The sequence below is a fragment of the Drosophila yakuba genome, chromosome 2R (genome assembly GCF_016746365.2).
Source record: "Drosophila yakuba strain Tai18E2 chromosome 2R, Prin_Dyak_Tai18E2_2.1, whole genome shotgun sequence".
In the NCBI taxonomy this organism is placed as follows: Eukaryota; Metazoa; Arthropoda; class Insecta; order Diptera; family Drosophilidae; genus Drosophila; species Drosophila yakuba.
The window spans coordinates 11,256,719-11,276,006 of record NC_052528.2 but is presented as its reverse complement, the minus strand read 5'-3'; the positions used below and the strand labels follow the sequence as shown (position 1 = coordinate 11,276,006).

The window sequence follows — 19,288 nt, the reverse complement described above, 5'->3', positions numbered from 1 at the left end:
AGTGAGGCCTGGACCACCAAAAGACACACTCAGAGTTCAGCAGCTCTTCCGTCGACAAGCCACAGCAAGCATTACCAAACGCCCTCCAAATCCAATCAACATGAAGTTCTTCGCTGTCCTCGTCTGCTTCTCCGCTGTCCTGGCCATCGCAATGGCATCTACCGCAACTACACCGACCAGCACTCCCAGCACGCCCTCTTCGCCCTCGACCACGACATACACCTACACCACCAGCCCCAGTTACCCCACCTCCACCTACACGGACACCACCACCACGAAGCCCATCAAGCAGCAGATCCTGTCCCTGCTGTTCAACAAGAAGTCCGGATAGAGCCGCCCATCAGAACCTCGATGCTGCCACTTGACACGATCCTCATCACCTGAATAGCCAAATAAAAACACCAAAAACAAACAAGCGCCGTCTCTTGCATTCATACAATACCACAATCGATGTAACCCATCGCACGTAGCATTGGGCAGCGGGACATTTGGGGTTCTACTTCCACTTTGGAGGTAACTGACATTTGCTCAACTGGCAACGGAACGCCCCAGCCCAGTCATTACCGCCTTTTGGACGGGGACCTGTTCAAGAAACAGCTGCCCCGTTGCCGCAAAGGTCAAGCGGCACTTGCCACATTCAGTTAGACGAGTTGGGTGAGTAAGTCAGTTGGCCAGACATGATCATGGTCAGGTGGCAGTCATAATTCCCCCGAATGATGATCATCATGATCAAGCCGTTGATTCAAATGTCTTATGACTGCGCTGACAAATTGATGTAGGAATGCAGCAGGCCGTCCCTGTTCCTCTCATGCAGTCGAGAAAGAGTTATGAATGCCAAGCTGGTCATGTTCAACACGATCCGAGATGATCATAGTGCCTCCAACGCCCCTCGGAATAAAGGCGCACAGTAACCGATGGCTACCGAGGATAGTTTCTAGTATCAGGTCAGCCAGTTCTTAAAGCAAGGTGCAACTTTGCTATTGTTAACATCTACATAACAACAAACTGTTGTGAGATTTTATATTAAACCATATTTTTGCTTGTTTTAAATTGTAAGATCTAAGCTCGTTTTAAACCACGAAAATGATTAATTTGATTTCCGCACAATTAGAGTGCCCACTGTGGCATCGACATGTCATGCATACAACTCATTCGACAAATTGCAGCAAATCGGATGGGTCGTGTACTAGTGGGAGGATTCGGTTCGGTCCGGTTCATGAACGTTCCATGGGAGCTGGTATTGGCCTCCGCCAAGAGCCACCTAAGCTAAGAGGCTTCCGATCGGCGGGTCTTCAAAATGCTAGGCGTTCACTCGTAAATCTCCAGCTGCAATAGTGTCTGTGTGTAAAGTTCAAGCGATTTAGTATAAATATGCAAAGAGTTGCCTCTGTTGGCCACAGTAACGGATCGAGACGGACTCGAAGCAGACGACCAGGACCCAGAGCCCAGAACCCTAAACCCAGGAACCAGGATCACAGGATACACTTCGTTTCGACATGCAATACACAGTAAGGTGGAAGAGAGCAACTCGAGGATACTCCATGCTGATATCGCATCCGCATGTTTTCAGCTGCTCCTCATAGCAGCCCTGCTGCTTAGCTTGGCCCAGGCCAGGCCCCAAGTGAGAGGTCAGGCCCAGGGAGAACCCATTCCCATTATCAGGCAGGAGCAAGAGGTCAACTTCGACGGCTCCTACAAGTATCTCTATGAGACGGGCAACGGCATCAACGCCGAGGAGGAGGGCTACCTCAAGAACCCAGGCACCGACAATGCCGGCCAGGTGGGTACTCCAGGGGAAACTCCTTTCACAGTCGTGCCTGGCATTTGCTGGCTACCAGTTTTCCAAATGAGCTCCCACTAACTACTTGTATTTGCCCTTTTCCCGCTCCAAAGGTCGCGCAGGGCTCCTTCTCGTACACCTCACCCGAGGGCATTCCTATTCGGATAACCTATCTGGCGGACGAGAATGGCTTCCAGCCGCAGGGCGACCACCTGCCCACGCCACCACCCATCCCGCCGGCGATCCAAAAGGCATTGGCCTACTTGGCCACCGCTCCGCCGCCGCCGCAAGAGCAGCCCGGCGGGTTCAACAACCGACGCGGTTAGGTGTCCATCTTCATCTCCACCACCACCACCACCTCCACCTACACTTCCACAATCGAATTACCTGGTTCTACTCAATTACAAAACCTGTGCAAATGAACAATAAAACTGGCCATACAACAACAACCGCAGAGTGGATTTTCAATGATTAGCGAATGATTTAGCTGTGGAATTTCATAATGGCTTTAATAAATTTAATCAAGTGAAAGATATGCAATCAAACGATGCCGTTTTGCGATCTGAACTAATGACGTATTGATGTCCAATTTACATTCGTGTACGGATCGATCCGTTAAGTCGGTTGTAAAAATATTGAAAATTGCCATTATTTAGATAAGTTTTTTAACACACTTGGGTCCAAGTGATTGACCCTACCATTGTGAATATGTATGTATATGTGCTGAATATTCTGATTTTATGGTTTAATCGCATGTGTATGGGAAAACCTTTTTTGTACTTGGTCGTTATTAGGGGGATAGTAAAACCGCCTGATTTTACTAGATAAGATTTGCAAAGTCTAAGGTGCCACCAGCCTGAGGTAAGTAAGGTAGGTAGGTAAGGAAGTAGATGTATAATATGGCATCAGTAATAAATCGTGAAGGTGATCAACCTGATATTTAAAGGAAAACATTGAGTTCGTAAATTGATAAATTTGCTGATAATTTTCCTCAATTAGTGTGTAACTCCATCCCACGCGCAAATTAGATTAAATAAGGAAAGCATCTTTATCCATTTAGCTCAGCTCTAATGATCATTACAGGGCACGCAATATTATGTTGCCTAGTTTTAGGCATTTGGCGTAAGTGAAGCTGAAGTGGCTTGCACATGCATAATCTTCCGAAGACTGGACAATGTCCGAATATCGTGGTAGTACCTCCAAGAAGTTTCAACGGCTGCCTGCTCCAGGCAGTGTGTCGCTTGACAACGCAGCAATACATCTCCATTAAATCGCTTCACCCGCTGAGCCATCAGATCGAAAAGCAGCCTTCCAACAAATTATGAATTAATCGCCTCGTAAACCAAGACGCTTAATTGATCAAGTCACCGGTCGGAGCAGTTGCAATTAGACACAGCAATCCACTCGGAGTGGATGCTGGATGGCTAGAGATGTGGATGTGGGCGTATGGGGGTGCATCCGAAAGATATAAAGCTGGGGCCGACGGCTAGATCTTTTCATTGCTTATCTTCGACGATGTGGCTGCGCGTATCGGTGAGTTGGACTGTGACTGCATACAGATGCCTTAAAGTTCAATATGCACTCCCATGCAGATCGTTCTAGTTATAGCCCTGGTGGCTGCCGTTCTGGCCCAAAACGATGGGCGGTATCGTCCTCCGCCCACAAGGGCGAGTGGCGGAGATGGGAGCTACCGCGGCGGTAACGATGGACGCTATCGTGGTGGGGGTGATGGACGATACTCTGGTGGCAACGACGGACGCTACGTGCATATGGACAACAAGTACAAGCATGACGATCGTCCTGGTGGCGATTACTCCGGCGACGCAGGGCGCTACGTGGGGGACAAGAACAGGGGTGGTGGAGGCGGAGGAGGCGGTGGTGGTGGTGGATCCGGGGCAGGTGGTGGTGGTGGTGGTGCGGCCGTAGCTGTACCGAAAACCACTGCCAGGCCACAACCAAGACCCACTACAGCGCCGCCGCCAGCGATTATCGATCCCACTGCCAATCTTCCTAAGGGACGTGGCACCGGCGAAGGAGGCAATGGATGGGCCATCATCCGCCAGGAAGACGATGTGGAGGTGGATGGCTATCACTATCTGTGGGTATTGTGTGACTTTCAATATGACTGCTTTTAAAACCGTACACCATAGGTGGGAAACGGAGAACGGCATCTTGGGCGAGGAAAGTGGTCGCATCGAGAAGCTGACCGAGGAGGAGGGACTGCGCTCCAAGGGATTCTATGAGTACACCGGACCCGATGGCATCCTCTACCGTGTGGACTACGTGGCGGATGACAATGGCTTTGTGCCCAGTGCCGCCCACCTGCCCACGGCACCGCCGCCACCGCCCTATGTGGAAAAGTTGCTGGCCTTCTTGGAAGCAAACGCCAAGACGAAGAAATAATTGTGGATGTTGCAAGTGCAAAAAGTTGAAATTGAATAAATGTTGTGCCATAGGAATTTAAAGGTGTTTCAATCCAGAGGTTCAATCATTTGAATAAATTTACATTTTTTCTTTCAATTAATTGGTTTAATGATACCAGTTCTAACTTATAGTGGGTCATAATGGGTCGTTATGGGGCTTTGTCTGTAATATATTTGTGCTGTGAACAAGACTTCAGAAAATCCGGAATTTTTTGAGTACCTGGAGATTAATGATCACACTGTTTATTTTCTGTAATTATTTATTAAATGTTCAGAATGTCTGGGAACCAGTTTATTTCCTTTCGATTGGCAATGTAGGCAGGATTCGTTGTTGAATGTACTCCAGGACCTCATTGATGGTGTCATGAATCTTGGCAGGCTAAAGAAGTGCAATACATTACTTAAAAGTTTTACTATTTTCCAGCTTTGCGACTACTTACGTCCTGCTCCGAATTGATGTTCGTTCTTGGCCGTTGCTCCTCCTGAGTTGGTTCCACAACTGGCTCTTGGACAGGCTCCGGTTTTCCCTGGTATTCCTCCGTCTGTGGCTCACAGTTCACATGACAGCTATCGGGGTCGGGGTCCTGGTACTCCGCGGCCTGATCCGACTCCCACAGCTTGTTCTCAGTCAGGTAGCTGTACTCCTTGGTATCTGGATGGGTTTCATCGCCATCTCGCACCCATTGAAACTGGATTATCTGCCAGCCGGTGCCATTGAAGTTAAAATCGATCATAAAACGCAGATGATCTCGTGGGCCAAGGGTAACCCCTTCTCCGGCCTCATGGACCTTTGCCTCCAGCTGATGCTGGACATTGCGGAAAAGGCCGCTCAAGTCGGCGTCATATGGAACTCCACGATCTCCGTAGCCGCCGTCATAGGGCCTGGGATCGTGCCGATACTTTCCACTATTATCAGGAATATACCAACCCGTGGCACCGTGCAGTTGGGGGACATATCGGCCTGGTTTAAACGTGACCCTCGGCTGATCCTGATCCAGATCTGCATCCTCGGCCCTGCAAGCCGCGATGAGCAACAGTGCAGTCAGCAAGCGTGTGTCCATATCGACTACTTGATTACGTCTGATTCGACCCCAATGCACCCGCTGGCCATTTTAGTTTCATGTCCCCAGCGACGATTGTTGCTCAGATAATAAATCGCGGTCTTTACGCCCAAGACGACATCGTTTAGATGGCTTTAATATGGGCGCGACGCGAGCTGATTCGGTGGCTGGTGAATCGATATCAGCTCATCCGTCTAGAATTCTTTGCATACTAACAAGCCGTTTGGAAACGACTTAGTGGGCAACTAGTTTGCATTGGCCGTAGCGGCGGATCGGATCGCCTTTAACCTTTCTCAGATGCAAGTCGGCGCGAGCCGGTTCAAAATTGGGGGCGACATCTGCAGGAGACAAATGGCATTATTAAATATATATATATGTATATTAAAATACCATAATTAGTTATGCATTAAGATATACTTCGATTGATTCAAAACATGTGTGTAAAATCAACTCTTTTGTTTACATAAACCTTTTTTAACTAAATAGTATATATGTTGGAATAGTCTTGTATACAACAAATCTCTGCAATTTCTTCTTTATTGTTTCAAAAGGTACCTTCTCATTTAGAAACCCGCCCGAAATCGTTGCACGGCAGTCATTCACCTCTGGATTAAGCGATTTGTGAATCGGCTTTCCGAACCCAGAAGAGATGATACCCGAAAAAGACATTCAACTGCTCCATTCATCGAAGATCGATTGGCCAGACGAGTTTCAATTTGTTTACATTTCAGCAAATCCAATAGGATCAAAGGTAATTAGTGTCGCTTAAATCAAATTTAAGCCGCATCATAAACAATGAAACGCCCGTTTTGTTTTAATGAGTATTAATAACAACAATGGCTGTCCATCAATCAATTCATCCAATTCGATATTCATTAATCAGTTGTCTAACCGATGATTTTGGTAATCACAACATCGCGGTAGATCCCAGTTTTTAGAATATTGAAACGATGTGAGGAATAAAAGGCAGTCACGCCCCCAAAACAACGTTTATAAAATTTAACTCTTGAACTTGCGGAACCTTGTGCATATTTGGATTATTCGATCATGGTAAGGAAGTGACTAAAGTGAATGATGCTCCATGATTCATGGGGTTAAGAAACCCCGGCCACTCAATTAATTGATTCCAGACAATCGATGGATCATCGACGGGGAATTAAGAATTCTATTAAAATTGCAACTTGTTGATAAGCCAACAGGTTAGCAATTTTCACCCCTCTATTCGCCCCTCCAACTCGCATTGTAACTTGTGGAGTCTGGTTTGTTTCGAGTATTTTAAATTATTCATCTGAAATAAATAAGGTGAGACTGCCCCTGGCAATATGGTGCGTAATTTGGTGTTATGCGGGTAATTAATTAATCTTGTTTGAATACAAACTCCCCTGCCAACCATTATTTTTTGTACAAATCGTCCTTCGAGCTGCAATTTATGCGAGTGCGCAAATTATCACCACTTACATACAAGTGGCAATTGGCAACTATACGCGGCCATATATAAATTGATTTTAGCCACGGACTTTGTTGCCAGCAGACGGCGCCTGCAGTTAAATATTAACGACAATTCCGCTGTCCGGCCAACTGGATTTATATGGCAATAATGGATATAGTAGGGAGTTCTGTGGAAGTGGCAGTCCGCTGGGCAAAATATCAAAATTCCATTGTGCTGATCTCATCTTGATCATCGGGGCGCTGGTGAAATAACATCACATTTCTCTTTTTCGCACTTGTCAACCTGGAAATTTATTTGCACGCGACTTTTCCCTTTTATACAAATTTATTTTATGATCTCCTTACAAGAGCCGCATTGAAATTGCTCTCAAATTTATTTTATTTAGCACCTCCAAGAGATTTAGCTGAGATGCCCGTGCAGGATTGATCAGTAATTCGAGAGCTTTGAACTCGCTTACACTCTGGTTATTTGGTTGTTTGGTTATTTGGAGCCCTAAATCCCGAGACCCGAGTGTCCCAGGTGTCGTGTACCAGGTTTTGGAATTTCAATTTTTATTCATCCAACCCGTATCTAATTACGACTCATTGTGATTGGTAATTTGTTTCATTGTTTCTGGGCCTTTGCTCCACTTGGCGAGTCACTTGGGCCACTAAATAGCAGCAAAATTTCGTTTTGTAAATGAATCCGTTGGGCAAAACAAATGCCAGCAATCAATGGCATAAATCGCTGGTATTTAATGGCGCCGATTAAAATGTGAATGCGCCGAGTGCTACCAAAAGCGATCCATCTATTTGGGCATTCGGTGGCTAAACTGGCTTCATCTGCTACCAATATTTATAGATGTGCAATTCTGATTTATTCGCTCACAGCAGCTGACATCGCGCTGCCACAAAGTGTACTAATTAAACCAAAAGGAGAGCAAATGATAATTAAACAATTCCCTGACAACCAAACCGGGTGAGCAATCTCAGCATCGAAAGCGTCGAGTAAACAAAACAAAAGAGATTAAAATAAAACGCAATCTGAGCGGAGAAAAATGATTCTCGAAGCATTGACAGCGAAATGTGTGCGAAAGCCCACGCGAAAATGAGACTAATTTATGAGCATTGTTAGAATGCACAGCCTATAAAGATTTCAATTGTTGTGCGCCAAATGCTAAAGACGGTCAGAAGATTTAGCAGGTGAAGATTCCCGTAAATCATACGCGGAGTCGGGCGGAGAGGTCTCGAGATCCCAAACAGGAATGCTGAAAAAATAACGCCGCTTCTTATTGCGATCTGCTCGAATGCATCAAAAGCCCCTTAACGGTTGCGGAAATTCGAAGGTGTGTAGCTACAAAGTTTTATTAAATATATTTATTTTAATAAGAACGTTCTGCCTTCAAAAGAATAATGTTGTAATGTAAAATACCAAATAACCAATGTTAATACAACTGGAGGAAAAGGAATATCCCACAAATATTATATTATGTTTATCCAAGTTTATATAGAAAATCAACAAACTATGTATATTAATCACTTTATATGTACGTAAAGATATAACTATAAGCTAAAAAAAACTCTCACTTAGGTCGCTTATCAATGTTTGAGTACGCTCCTTATGTGAAACAGTGAAAACTAACTCTTAAATAATTTATGTGATAGCTAGAACGAGCAACAAATCAGGGCTACAGTGCCGCACAGATTGCGTCAGTGTAAAGCATGCTTTACTAGCATAATGATCCAATTCACAGCACTGAAAGAAAACGCGCTCCAAAAGTAAGAGACCACATCGCCGGTTGAGATAAACTCACATTTCGCTGGCGTATCAGTTGGGGATGGGGCGGTTGTGTATTCCCCGGCTTAATCACTGAAACTCGAACATACTCTTTACAGCAATCCTCAAACTTCGAAAGCTGGCTGGGTAGTCTGCGTCCGAGTACCATGGGCAGCGGATCTGCGCTCCCACTACGGATCTGCATGGTCTGGCTGATCGCGGGTCTGGCGACTGGCGAGGTAATTCGTTGCTTTGAGTGCCTCGATCTGGAGACGTCGTGCGGCTCTGCTGATAATTCGCCGGGGAGAGTGCGAGAATGTCCGAACTCAACCATGTGCTCGACTACTATGCTGACCACAATGGTGAATGGAAAAGAGTGGACCAGGGTGAGGAGGGGCTGTGCCAAGCAGGTTGACCTGTACTTCGACTATATTGGAAAGCATTGGGTGCAGCAGTTTCGAGTGATGGACATACCGGAGGGCTGCAAGAGGGAGAACGGAAGGATGCACTGCAACTGCCGTGGACAACTGTGCAATTCAGGAAGTGTTTCGCCACCAAGTTTCCGGTTGCCGTTGGTGCTTATCTTATTGGCCGTGGCCTTTGGCAAAATCCTTCTTCCCGTCTAGTCGGCGACACTTTTTGGGGTGTGTTCTCGGGTATATGTTTGTATGAATAGAAACTACGAGTTTCCGGAACTCGCTAGGCCACAAATATAGTTTTAAGCAGATTAATGATTTATGTGCGACAGTTTTCAAAGGTGAAACCTTGTCAATAAAGTCACTGATACCAAATAAACCCAAACAAACTCGTTCTGACATTGGATATGGATCGTAAATACCTGACAGATTTACATCTGACCGATGGGATATTGTATGGCCGCATGTGACGCATCGAAGAAAGTGCGACATTTGGCCAGTTTGGGACTCAAGGTCAATGCCAAACATACTATATGTAAATTCTAAGCCGGACCAATAAAATAACACCAGCAGCACTGCTGTGGCGTGAAGATGTGATATCTGATGCGAACGGCATGCAAATCAAGTGACAAGCGTCCGAACATCACAAATCGAACTTGTAATTGATTAAAAAGTCATTTTATTTAAATACTTATTAAGTATTTGTGACTTTAATGAATGCCCCCATATAGATATCGGCAAAAGGCCGAAATCGAAACGCCCCGGCAGATATAACAATAACAGCACGCGCCGTGATTCACACAACAATCTGCTGATCACCTCCCCGCCGATCTGCACTGGATCCCCCGTCTTGGGTCCCCGGATCTGGGTTCAGCGTACGACCTTTGGAGTGCACTGACTGTGACGCATTATCGATACTTGTGCTCGGTGGTCGGTACTCGGTATCCAGCATCCAGTATCCAGCTTCCGATGCCCGGTGTCCGGTGCTTCGATACTCGGCGCTCACAAGACGCGGCGTTTTAATCACAGTTTATGCGGATTGCTATTATTAATCGGCATATGCCCGGCAATGTGCGCTGGTAATCATTCTCCACGGCGCCATACACTGAAAACAATCACAACCCGAGCCGAGTTTGCACCGTAATCATTTCTGTAAGCCGCAGTAGATCCGACTATGCTGAACAATGTACATAACTTAACTAGAACTATTTTTTAAGTGGCACTAGATTACAATATATATATCGAAATGACTGGCTATCAACTATACAACATAATTATAGCTCCAATGGTAGCAACAAATGTCGACAGCACAACAGCCCACTACAGATGTAAATAGTTCCAATGGTAACAACACATTTGGAAGAAATACATTTATTGGCCATTTAACCGTCCTTAACAAAAGGAAATTCTCTTTTTGAATATTTTAATAGCCAGATCAGCCCCTTCACACCTCTTACCGCTATGTAGCAACCATAATCTCGACAGCATCTCCAGACTCATCTCAACTGTTAAGGACACATTCCGAGCCGATCCCCAAGCTGTCACTGTCAGCGCGTCGGTGTCAACGTTTGCTACGAACAATTAAATTCGTTTTTGTCAACATTTTTCTTCTGCCGGTTCCATCCGATTCCGGTTATACATATGCTGCGAGCCCCGAAACCCAGCCCCAGACCGAGAGCCCATCCTCATCCGCATCTCCAACCGATCTCCATGCGATTACCATGCGATCTCCAGCTTGATCTTCAGCTTCAGTTCCGATATTAATGCATTTCGCAGTGCGAGTGGCGTGCGCATTGTCTGAATTGTTTCTTATTTTATTTATATTGTTTGCACAGTTTTTGCTGTATTTCCGCCGGTGCGTAATTTATGATTTCATTACGGCACTTTTATGGCGCTTCCGAGTGCCTCCAGGTAGTTGGGTATCCGATGTATCCGAGTCTGCGATGCCAGCGATGTGATGTTGTCATCAGTTGCCACGACTAGTCAACTTCGGACTCCAGCTGGGAAGTTAACAGACGTCGTTCAGGGATTGCTGGGGTTATATATTGGCTTATTTTGAATATTGCTTCCTTGCGTGAATTGTCAAGAGGCTCTGTAAATGGGAAAGATTCAGTATACGACCAGTTGGTTCAAAGAATTTAATCGCTTTATTTTTAAGCCTTACTTGTAACCAGGATTTTTACTTGGAAACATGAATAATTATCTCTTAAGTTTCCAAAGTATTGGTACACATGCGTAACATTTTTCTGCTTTTTTGAAATATATCATTTTGTTTTTTTTATGGTAAATATACCATTTAGTCTTTTCTCCACGGGTTCATCGTGTAAGTTAATCTTGTAATTTTTATGTGTTTTTAAAAAGTGTGTATACTTTGATTTGGTTTTCCTATAAAAAGTTCTTCCCACGTCGATGACACAGAAAAACAGAACGCGAAATAATGTTACCTATATGGTGTTTATTGTTTTAATCGCGGTGACGTCCGCTTCGACCTGAACTCAACCTTCGATTATCATCAAAATGAAATTGCTTCCAAAATAATTCGCTCTTATTACTCAGACGAATTCCGATGACAATTCTGAAAAACATGGGAATTTCTGCTTTACAACTAGAGTAAATAACTCTGATGAGTCAGTAAAAGTCCCATATCCTTGGCTCTAGAACTCGATTAAGAGTCGTTTGTCAAAAAATACAAATTGCCTAATTGGTAATAAATGAAATTACGTTTACTTGTGACATTGATACGCCATAAAGTTTGTGCTCCGGAGAGCGATTAAGCTGGAAGAGGCGGAGAGAACCAGTCAAAAGGTGGAACCAGAAGAATTCGGCTCATCTTCTGTCTAAAAATCCAAAGGGAGCAGCTCGGTGTACAACTCTTCAAGAAATGTAGCTGATGAACCGAAGTGAACCGACGAATCTCCATCACCGCTCTGAGAATTTTAGGCGCGACGATGCGTTGAGAGCAGCGCTGCGACTGCGAACCTGGCACATTTCTATATAAATCCGGTGTACTGGAAGGGAAACCAAACATTCCTGTTGCAGTCGCCTTTCGAGCAGGACTACCATCTCAGTTATCTCACCTCAAAAGGATACTTTCCCCCGCAGGATACTCAACGCAAACATGTTCACCAAGTCTATGCTGAGCTTCTGCCTGGTCGTGGTGAGTAGCGCAAAAGGATAAAGGTCCTGATTCGGTGACGAAGTGTTGTGTCCCCCAAGTGTTACTCACGTGCCAAAGGAACCGTGTATTTCATTGAAATCATTTCATTGGCCAAGACTGTTTGTTTACCAACAAGTTTTAGCACAATTAATTAGCTGCTGCACCTTTTGTTAAGCCTCAAATCATTACTGCCATCCGCAGATAAATTCGAAACTCAACTGTTTGAGTACATTCAACCGCCACTTCCTGGCACATTTGAGCGCATTATGCAAATCGGTTTATTAACCCACCACCTCTTCCTCCGCAGGCCCTCTTCGTTGTCTGCCACACCAGTCCCGTTCCGGATGATAATGGCAAGTATACGGTTCCACAGCAATCCTCTAGCGATGGCAAGTATCGCCCCAGCGACGATGGAAGGTACCATGCGAATACGCAGAACGAAGGTATTTTCGTGAGACAACCTAATAAGCAAAGCAAATATCGTGCCTACTGCCACGCCCAATGACTGCATGCCGCTGCAAACGCCCACTAACCCCCAGCAAATGTGAATCAATCGAGAAGCAAGAACGACTTGCCCAGATACTAACATGCATACTATACCCCATATGTATATCTGCGTATATATACCCGGCGACTTCGATAACACACACTCACCTACACGAAAAATCCGCTGACTCTCGAATAAGTTCAAGCTCAAGGCTGACGTCTGAAATTAGCGATATTGTAAAAAAAATTCAGATTATTCGGGCCTTGAGCCGAGCTTCTATCACTAACCAAATAACCGTTTTTACTTTAAGCACTCTGATATTAAACATTCACTTTCTTATACTCATACTATAGGCCGGAGTGGTTCGCAAGAAAGTCTAGGTAAACTATTGAAAGAATGAGCAAAAGATACATCTCACAATCACACAAACAGAAATCATTTCACACAAAAAGCAGTTTCCAAAGAATATCCACTAGAATACTAGAATACCCACTTGTAATTCGATTTGACTGTGGTTTAACGACTGTAGTTTAACTCCAAATTGCAACCAATTCAGACCCAGCTGCCTCTTTTGTACAAAAACCTAATGAGAAACTAATTAACTGTGTAAATATCTAATGTTGGATATGAATAACTTGAATAGTTTCGAAACTTAATCGCACGTCACTCACCCGAACACCCACAGAAACCGTAGCTAAACCATCGAAACTGCACACTAACTTCCGATTTTGTTTCTCTTCCCAAAGGTCGCTATCATCACATGCCAATTCCCTATAGGCATGTGAGCGATCAGCGTGAGCTTGGAATCTACCATCACATTCCCTATCCCTATGATGGTGGCTATGGACCCTATGCTGGTTTGAATCTTCCCTATGTCCATGACGACAGGCCTTACAAGTGAGTGACGCAACTGATTTCGATGGAGTATTGTGTTCTAAATCATGTGCTTATGACCATTTCAGCCACGACCTGTACACAGTAAGTAACGCCGAGTTTAACGTACCAGAAATCCCCTTGGAGTACGGCTTCCCCGATCATGAACCCCATCACCAACCGAGCACACAGTACTAAGATCCCACCAGATCCCACAAGAATCCTAAACATCGTATTCCAACATCCGGCCAACACAGCGAAACCTACCCCCAAAATCAAATCCCAAAACCCCCTGCTTTCATAACCAATCCAAGCAAAAATGCGAATGTTTTTCGGCTCCGCAACAAAAACCACCATTCCGCGCTACATGACACCCCACATTCGGTATCCTGATATCCCGCATGACCCCCAAAAAAATCCTTTGCCACCAAACACCATGCCACACACTCGCATGCACACACGCCCGATCAGAACACCCAAGCCAACGCCAATGATCACAACACCCACAACAACACTCACAGAGCACGACCACCAAGAAACCAACCACGACCACCAAAAGGACGACGACCTCCACCACCACGACCACCACCACGCCCCGCAATATTCTCTTCAACTACGATGACGAGGGTCGCCACAAGATCCTGCACAAGGAAGAGGTCCGCAAGCAGGACAAATACGACCACTCGTAAGTTTCTGTCCTATGATTATTCAGTCTTCATTTTGGTAATACCAATGAAAATGAAGAGAGCTATTAGAATTTTAACCATTTTAACCATTTGAATTTTTGACACCACACAGATACCTGACCGAGAATGGAATCTACGGTGAGGAGCAGGCCAAGCTTCACCACACCGGAGGAACCCATGCCAAGGGCTTTTATGAGTACACCGGTGACGATGGCAAGCTTTATCGTGTAAACTACGCCTCCAACGATGGTGGCTTCATGCCCCAGGGGGACCACATTCACCCGATCCCCGACGCCATTGTCCGTGCCCTCAAGTACGTGGAGGAGCAGCACAAGATTAACGGAGGCGCTCAGTTCGATCATCGTGGATTCCGCATCAATCACATGACCAAGGACCTTAAGGCGCAGATCAAGGCGATCCATCTGGAGGAGATGCCCAAGGAGCTGACCGAGCAGATCCACATGCTGGAGCACGAGGTGGAGCTCGCCGAGGAGGAGGAGCGAGAGGAGCAAGCCGCCCTGGAGCGTCTCCGCGAGGCAGCCAAGTCCCACTAAGTCCCACTAAGTGCCGACCCAGAGCTACCCTCATTCACAGCCATATGTTCCCGCTACCCAAGCCCCCAGAAACAGTCCTAGTCCATCCAGAACCCAAAACCCCAAAATCCAACACCCAACTCCATTCCCCATGCATTTGCCGAGTGATCCACGGGCAAACCCTATAACAAGCCATCGCAATACCGAAAAAATCCACAAAAAAAGCAAAAGGAAGGTGAAGATGTCAGCATCGAGTGGCAACCGGAGAATATTCGCACATAAGTCCGATCCCATGTTATTTCGTATTTATTTATCTGTCGAAGTGTCGAACTGTCGAATTTGACGGTGTTGCTATGCATAAGATAATTAATTTGTTATTATCGTATATTGAAATAAAACCTACTAAATATTTGTTATAAATTACCAAGAATTTTATGTTGAGGAATTCGAAGACCACCAAAGGCCCTTGAGTTGAACGGCATTTTCGGTTTCAAAGGCCGAAACGCAGTTGGTAATGAAAGTATCTGACATGCTGCCAAATATATTCGTATACATATTAAACATTTTCAATGCACAATATACGGGCAGCGTTTAAAAATTAATGGGTTTCTTGAACCCGCTAAGGCGAGCGAAAAAAAAACAAGTTTTAATCTAAGTAATTGTTCTCGGTAGGCGCAATCTACATTTCAAATATACTCTTATAGACACATTTCTGATAAGCAGGAATTGACCCAATTTCTTTAAGTCTGACCTTGCTCTCGCTGGCTGAAGTACAGTAATGATTATAAGACATTACCCGCAATTTTCATTTACAAAGTTTCAAGTTCTTATTAAAGGAGTAAACGTTAATTATAATAATATTGTGTGAAATAAATATACTAATTACCCATTAATTAAATAATATTTTTAAAGTATTGTTTTTTAGATTGAATTTTTTGTATAGCACACTTTTACGCTGGCGGTTTTTAAAAAGAGCTTTTAAGTCGTAAGATGATAAAAGTTAATGAACATTAAGCAATGAAAAAATATACACTATGGAAAAGATACAATATAGCGCGCTACAATCGATTTGACCGACTATCAGATACGACCTACTCACATAGTAGAACTACCAGGAAGATATTTTAACACATTGTTAGTAAAAAAAATAGTAAGCTAAGCAAACTCCAAACGTTCCTGAGAAAAAACATACTCGTCCTTAAGCAAATGTAGTATTTCAAGATTTAATTAGGAAGGCTGAACATACAGGATTTTCACTCCACTAGTTAGGAATAGTTTAAACTCAAACTTTGTGTTTCGTATAGACCACATTGGCTGGCGCTGGTTGACCGGCATAAAAAGCGGAGTTCACGCCATCATCTATAAGAAACGTATCATATATCAGAGCTGGTTTGAATCTTCCCTATGTCCATGACGACAGGCCTTACAAGTGAGTGACGCAACTGATTTCGATGGAGTATTGTGTTCTAAATCATGTGCTTATGACCATTTCAGCCACGACCTGTACACAGTAAGTAACGCCGAGTTTAACGTACCAGAAATCCCCTTGGAGTACGGCTTCCCCGATCATGAACCCCATCACCAACCGAGCACACAGTACTAAGATCCCACCAGATCCCACAAGAATCCTAAACATCGTATTCCAACATCCGGCCAACACAGCGAAACCTACCCCCAAAATCAAATCCCAAAACCCCCTGCTTTCATAACCAATCCAAGCAAAAATGCGAATGTTTTTCGGCTCCGCAACAAAAACCACCATTCCGCGCTACATGACACCCCACATTCGGTATCCTGATATCCCGCATGACCCCCAAAAAAATCCTTTGCCACCAAACACCATGCCACACACTCGCATGCACACACGCCCGATCAGAACACCCAAGCCAACGCCAATGATCACAACACCCACAACAACACTCACAGAGCACGACCACCAAGAAACCAACCACGACCACCAAAAGGACGACGACCTCCACCACCACGACCACCACCACGCCCCGCAATATTCTCTTCAACTACGATGACGAGGGTCGCCACAAGATCCTGCACAAGGAAGAGGTCCGCAAGCAGGACAAATACGACCACTCGTAAGTTTCTGTCCTATGATTATTCAGTCTTCATTTTGGTAATACCAATGAAAATGAAGAGAGCTATTAGAATTTTAACCATTTTAACCATTTGAATTTTTGACACCACACAGATACCTGACCGAGAATGGAATCTACGGTGAGGAGCAGGCCAAGCTTCACCACACCGGAGGAACCCATGCCAAGGGCTTTTATGAGTACACCGGTGACGATGGCAAGCTTTATCGTGTAAACTACGCCTCCAACGATGGTGGCTTCATGCCCCAGGGGGACCACATTCACCCGATCCCCGACGCCATTGTCCGTGCCCTCAAGTACGTGGAGGAGCAGCACAAGATTAACGGAGGCGCTCAGTTCGATCATCGTGGATTCCGCATCAATCACATGACCAAGGACCTTAAGGCGCAGATCAAGGCGATCCATCTGGAGGAGATGCCCAAGGAGCTGACCGAGCAGATCCACATGCTGGAGCACGAGGTGGAGCTCGCCGAGGAGGAGGAGCGAGAGGAGCAAGCCGCCCTGGAGCGTCTCCGCGAGGCAGCCAAGTCCCACTAAGTCCCACTAAGTGCCGACCCAGAGCTACCCTCATTCACAGCCATATGTTCCCGCTACCCAAGCCCCCAGAAACAGTCCTAGTCCATCCAGAACCCAAAACCCCAAAATCCAACACCCAACTCCATTCCCCATGCATTTGCCGAGTGATCCACGGGCAAACCCTATAACAAGCCATCGCAATACCGAAAAAATCCACAAAAAAAGCAAAAGGAAGGTGAAGATGTCAGCATCGAGTGGCAACCGGAGAATATTCGCACATAAGTCCGATCCCATGTTATTTCGTATTTATTTATCTGTCGAAGTGTCGAACTGTCGAATTTGACGGTGTTGCTATGCATAAGATAATTAATTTGTTATTATCGTATATTGAAATAAAACCTACTAAATATTTGTTATAAATTACCAAGAATTTTATGTTGAGGAATTCGAAGACCACCAAAGGCCCTTGAGTTGAACGGCATTTTCGGTTTCAAAGGCCGAAACGCAGTTGGTAATGAAAGTATCTGACATGCTGCCAAATATATTCGTATACATATTAAACATTTTCAATGCACAATATACGGGCAGCGTTTAAAAATTAATGGGTTTCTTGAACCCGCTAAGGCGAGCGAAAAAAAAACAAGTTTTAATCTAAGTAATTGTTCTCGGTAGGCGCAATCTACATTTCAAATATACTCTTATAGACACATTTCTGATAAGCAGGAATTGACCCAATTTCTTTAAGTCTGACCTTGCTCTCGCTGGCTGAAGTACAGTAATGATTATAAGACATTACCCGCAATTTTCATTTACAAAGTTTCAAGTTCTTATTAAAGGAGTAAACGTTAATTATAATAATATTGTGTGAAATAAATATACTAATTACCCATTAATTAAATAATATTTTTAAAGTATTGTTTTTTAGATTGAATTTTTTGTATAGCACACTTTTACGCTGGCGGTTTTTAAAAAGAGCTTTTAAGTCGTAAGATGATAAAAGTTAATGAACATTAAGCAATGAAAAAATATACACTATGGAAAAGATACAATATAGCGCGCTACAATCGATTTGACCGACTATCAGATACGACCTACTCACATAGTAGAACTACCAGGAAGATATTTTAACACATTGTTAGTAAAAAAAATAGTAAGCTAAGCAAACTCCAAACGTTCCTGAGAAAAAACATACTCGTCCTTAAGCAAATGTAGTATTTCAAGATTTAATTAGGAAGGCTGAACATACAGGATTTTCACTCCACTAGTTAGGAATAGTTTAAACTCAAACTTTGTGTTTCGTATAGACCACATTGGCTGGCGCTGGTTGACCGGCATAAAAAGCGGAGTTCACGCCATCATCTATAAGAAACGTATCATATATCAGAGCTATTTTATAGAGTCACGAATGGATACGTACAGGTGATCACAGGACGGAAACCATTGGCATCAGCCAGGTACTTGACTCCCACTCGGAGACCCTCAGGTGTGATGAAGGAATAGGCACCCTCCACTTGCTCCTCCTGCTGCTGGTTGCCAGTGCTCACTGGCACTCCTCGCTCCTCGCCATGGATGCCATTCTCCGTCTCATATTCGTAGGAATAGGAGCCCGCTCCGTAGTTTGCATCATTGTTTTGCTCCACAATTTTAGCCTGGGCAGCGGTGATGTAGGGATTGTACTTCTTATAGAAGCCATCGTAGAAACGGCGGAGATTATAAAGATCGCGGTTCTTGTAGTACAGGTCCCTGTAGAAGGGGTTGCGTAGGTAGGGATTGTATTGGGACTGTCCCTCACAGGCGATGGCAGCCAGGGTGAGCACAAAAAGGCAGGAGAACTGAAAGCACTCGCAAAATTAGATCACATCACTTGCTCGATATATCACTAAATGGTTTTACCAGCTTCAAAGACATTTCGGTTTTGGCAACTTTCAACGATGATCTGTCCGACAGAACTGTAACAGCTTCCGAGGCATTCGGATCATTTTATAACCAACTTGGAATCGCAACCTGACCATTTTGCATAAGCATCAAATTTCGGTCCATAAA

At 44.6% G+C, this 19,288-nt stretch overlaps 8 protein-coding genes across 11 annotated transcripts; 6 read left to right on the top strand and 2 right to left on the bottom strand.

Annotated features, from left to right (window-relative positions):
* The first annotated feature begins 32 nt into the window (after positions 1-32).
* LOC6530128 (integumentary mucin C.1) lies at positions 33-393 on the top strand. Its single transcript, XM_002091038.3, has one exon. It carries the CDS (start codon positions 101-103, stop codon positions 329-331), a length of 231 nt encoding a protein of 76 aa, XP_002091074.1. The 5' UTR covers positions 33-100; the 3' UTR covers positions 332-393.
* A 1,019-nt stretch (positions 394-1,412) lies between these two features.
* On the top strand, positions 1,413-2,228 carry LOC6530127 (endocuticle structural glycoprotein ABD-4). Its single transcript, XM_002091037.3, has 3 exons — positions 1,413-1,508; positions 1,571-1,780; positions 1,894-2,228. Exons 1-3 carry the CDS (start codon positions 1,497-1,499, stop codon positions 2,104-2,106), a joined length of 435 nt encoding a protein of 144 aa, XP_002091073.2. The 5' UTR covers positions 1,413-1,496; the 3' UTR covers positions 2,107-2,228.
* A 1,031-nt stretch (positions 2,229-3,259) lies between these two features.
* LOC6530126 (larval cuticle protein LCP-30) lies at positions 3,260-4,239 on the top strand. The gene is made up of 3 exons (XM_002091036.3): positions 3,260-3,313; positions 3,373-3,878; positions 3,931-4,239. Exons 1-3 carry the CDS (start codon positions 3,296-3,298, stop codon positions 4,181-4,183), a joined length of 777 nt encoding a protein of 258 aa, XP_002091072.1. The 5' UTR covers positions 3,260-3,295; the 3' UTR covers positions 4,184-4,239.
* A 206-nt stretch (positions 4,240-4,445) lies between these two features.
* On the bottom strand, positions 4,446-5,332 carry LOC6530125. The gene is made up of 2 exons (XM_002091035.4): positions 4,644-5,332; positions 4,446-4,582 (listed from the first exon to the last, which is right to left on the bottom strand). Exons 1-2 carry the CDS (start codon positions 5,262-5,264, stop codon positions 4,496-4,498), a joined length of 708 nt encoding a protein of 235 aa, XP_002091071.1. The 5' UTR covers positions 5,265-5,332; the 3' UTR covers positions 4,446-4,495.
* A 762-nt stretch (positions 5,333-6,094) lies between these two features.
* LOC6530124 lies at positions 6,095-9,270 on the top strand. 2 transcript variants are annotated; one of them, XM_039372340.1, is made up of 3 exons: positions 6,095-6,314; positions 6,395-6,566; positions 8,589-9,270. In XM_039372340.1, exon 3 carries the CDS (start codon positions 8,637-8,639, stop codon positions 9,093-9,095), a length of 459 nt encoding a protein of 152 aa, XP_039228274.1. In that variant the 5' UTR covers positions 6,095-6,314; positions 6,395-6,566; positions 8,589-8,636; the 3' UTR covers positions 9,096-9,270. The 2 variants fall into 2 exon arrangements, with proteins under 2 accessions (XP_039228274.1, XP_002091070.2); XM_002091034.4 differs by lacking the exons at positions 6,095-6,314; positions 6,395-6,566 and adding an exon at positions 7,074-8,038.
* A 2,626-nt stretch (positions 9,271-11,896) lies between these two features.
* On the top strand, positions 11,897-15,041 carry LOC6530123 (larval cuticle protein LCP-30). Of its 3 annotated transcripts, none has more exons than XM_039372338.2 (7): positions 11,897-12,042; positions 12,350-12,395; positions 12,883-12,909; positions 13,276-13,426; positions 13,492-13,507; positions 13,924-14,087; positions 14,201-15,041. In XM_039372338.2, the coding sequence occupies exons 1-7, from the start codon at positions 12,004-12,006 to the stop codon at positions 14,640-14,642; spliced, it is 885 nt and encodes a 294-aa protein (XP_039228272.1). In that variant the 5' UTR covers positions 11,897-12,003; the 3' UTR covers positions 14,643-15,041. The 3 variants fall into 3 exon arrangements, with proteins under 3 accessions (XP_039228272.1, XP_002091069.3, XP_039228271.1); XM_002091033.4 differs by having other exon boundaries at positions 12,350-12,485; XM_039372337.2 differs by lacking the exon at positions 12,883-12,909 and having other exon boundaries at positions 12,350-12,485.
* LOC26536008 lies at positions 14,863-17,665 on the top strand. The gene is made up of 5 exons (XM_039372332.1): positions 14,863-14,923; positions 15,963-16,050; positions 16,116-16,131; positions 16,548-16,711; positions 16,825-17,665. The coding sequence occupies exons 1-5, from the start codon at positions 14,863-14,865 to the stop codon at positions 17,264-17,266; spliced, it is 771 nt and encodes a 256-aa protein (XP_039228266.1). The 3' UTR covers positions 17,267-17,665.
* Positions 17,666-18,454: 789 nt separating this feature from the next.
* LOC6530122 (cuticle protein AM1239) lies at positions 18,455-19,267 on the bottom strand. Its single transcript, XM_002091032.4, has 3 exons — positions 19,139-19,267; positions 18,663-19,077; positions 18,455-18,604 (listed from the first exon to the last, which is right to left on the bottom strand). The coding sequence occupies exons 1-3, from the start codon at positions 19,151-19,153 to the stop codon at positions 18,528-18,530; spliced, it is 507 nt and encodes a 168-aa protein (XP_002091068.1). The 5' UTR covers positions 19,154-19,267; the 3' UTR covers positions 18,455-18,527.
* Between the last annotated feature and the right edge of the window lie 21 nt (positions 19,268-19,288).

Bases quoted from the DNA above. Each gene is read 5' to 3' on its own strand.
- LOC6530128 (XM_002091038.3), top strand. From the start codon at position 101: ATGAAGTTCTTCGCTGTCCTCGTCTGCTTCTCCGCTGTCCTGGCCATC.
- LOC6530127 (XM_002091037.3), top strand. The intron at 1,781-1,893 runs GTGGGTACTCCA...CCCGCTCCAAAG, and splicing joins GCACCGACAATGCCGGCCAG to GTCGCGCAGGGCTCCTTCTC.
- LOC6530126 (XM_002091036.3), top strand. The intron at 3,879-3,930 runs GTGGGTATTGTG...CGTACACCATAG, and splicing joins GTGGATGGCTATCACTATCT to GTGGGAAACGGAGAACGGCA.
- LOC6530125 (XM_002091035.4), bottom strand. From the start codon at position 5,264: ATGGACACACGCTTGCTGACTGCACTGTTGCTCATCGCGGCTTGCAGG. The intron at 4,583-4,643 runs GTAAGTAGTCGC...GCACTTCTTTAG, and splicing joins ACATCAATTCGGAGCAGGAC to CCTGCCAAGATTCATGACAC.
- LOC6530124 (XM_002091034.4), top strand. From the start codon at position 8,000: ATGCATCAAAAGCCCCTTAACGGTTGCGGAAATTCGAAG. The intron at 8,039-8,588 runs GTGTGTAGCTAC...TACTCTTTACAG, and splicing joins ACGGTTGCGGAAATTCGAAG to CAATCCTCAAACTTCGAAAG.
- LOC6530123 (XM_002091033.4), top strand. From the start codon at position 12,004: ATGTTCACCAAGTCTATGCTGAGCTTCTGCCTGGTCGTG. The intron at 12,486-12,882 runs GTATTTTCGTGA...CTCATACTATAG, and splicing joins TGCGAATACGCAGAACGAAG to GCCGGAGTGGTTCGCAAGAA. The intron at 12,910-13,275 runs GTAAACTATTGA...CTCTTCCCAAAG, and splicing joins TGGTTCGCAAGAAAGTCTAG to GTCGCTATCATCACATGCCA.
- LOC26536008 (XM_039372332.1), top strand. From the start codon at position 14,863: ATGTCAGCATCGAGTGGCAACCGGAGAATATTCGCACATAAGTCCGAT. The intron at 14,924-15,962 runs GTATTTATTTAT...CGGCATAAAAAG, and splicing joins GTCCGATCCCATGTTATTTC to CGGAGTTCACGCCATCATCT. The intron at 16,712-16,824 runs GTAAGTTTCTGT...GACACCACACAG, and splicing joins CAGGACAAATACGACCACTC to ATACCTGACCGAGAATGGAA.
- LOC6530122 (XM_002091032.4), bottom strand. The intron at 18,605-18,662 runs GTACGTATCCAT...CGTTTCTTATAG, and splicing joins TTTCCGTCCTGTGATCACCT to ATGATGGCGTGAACTCCGCT.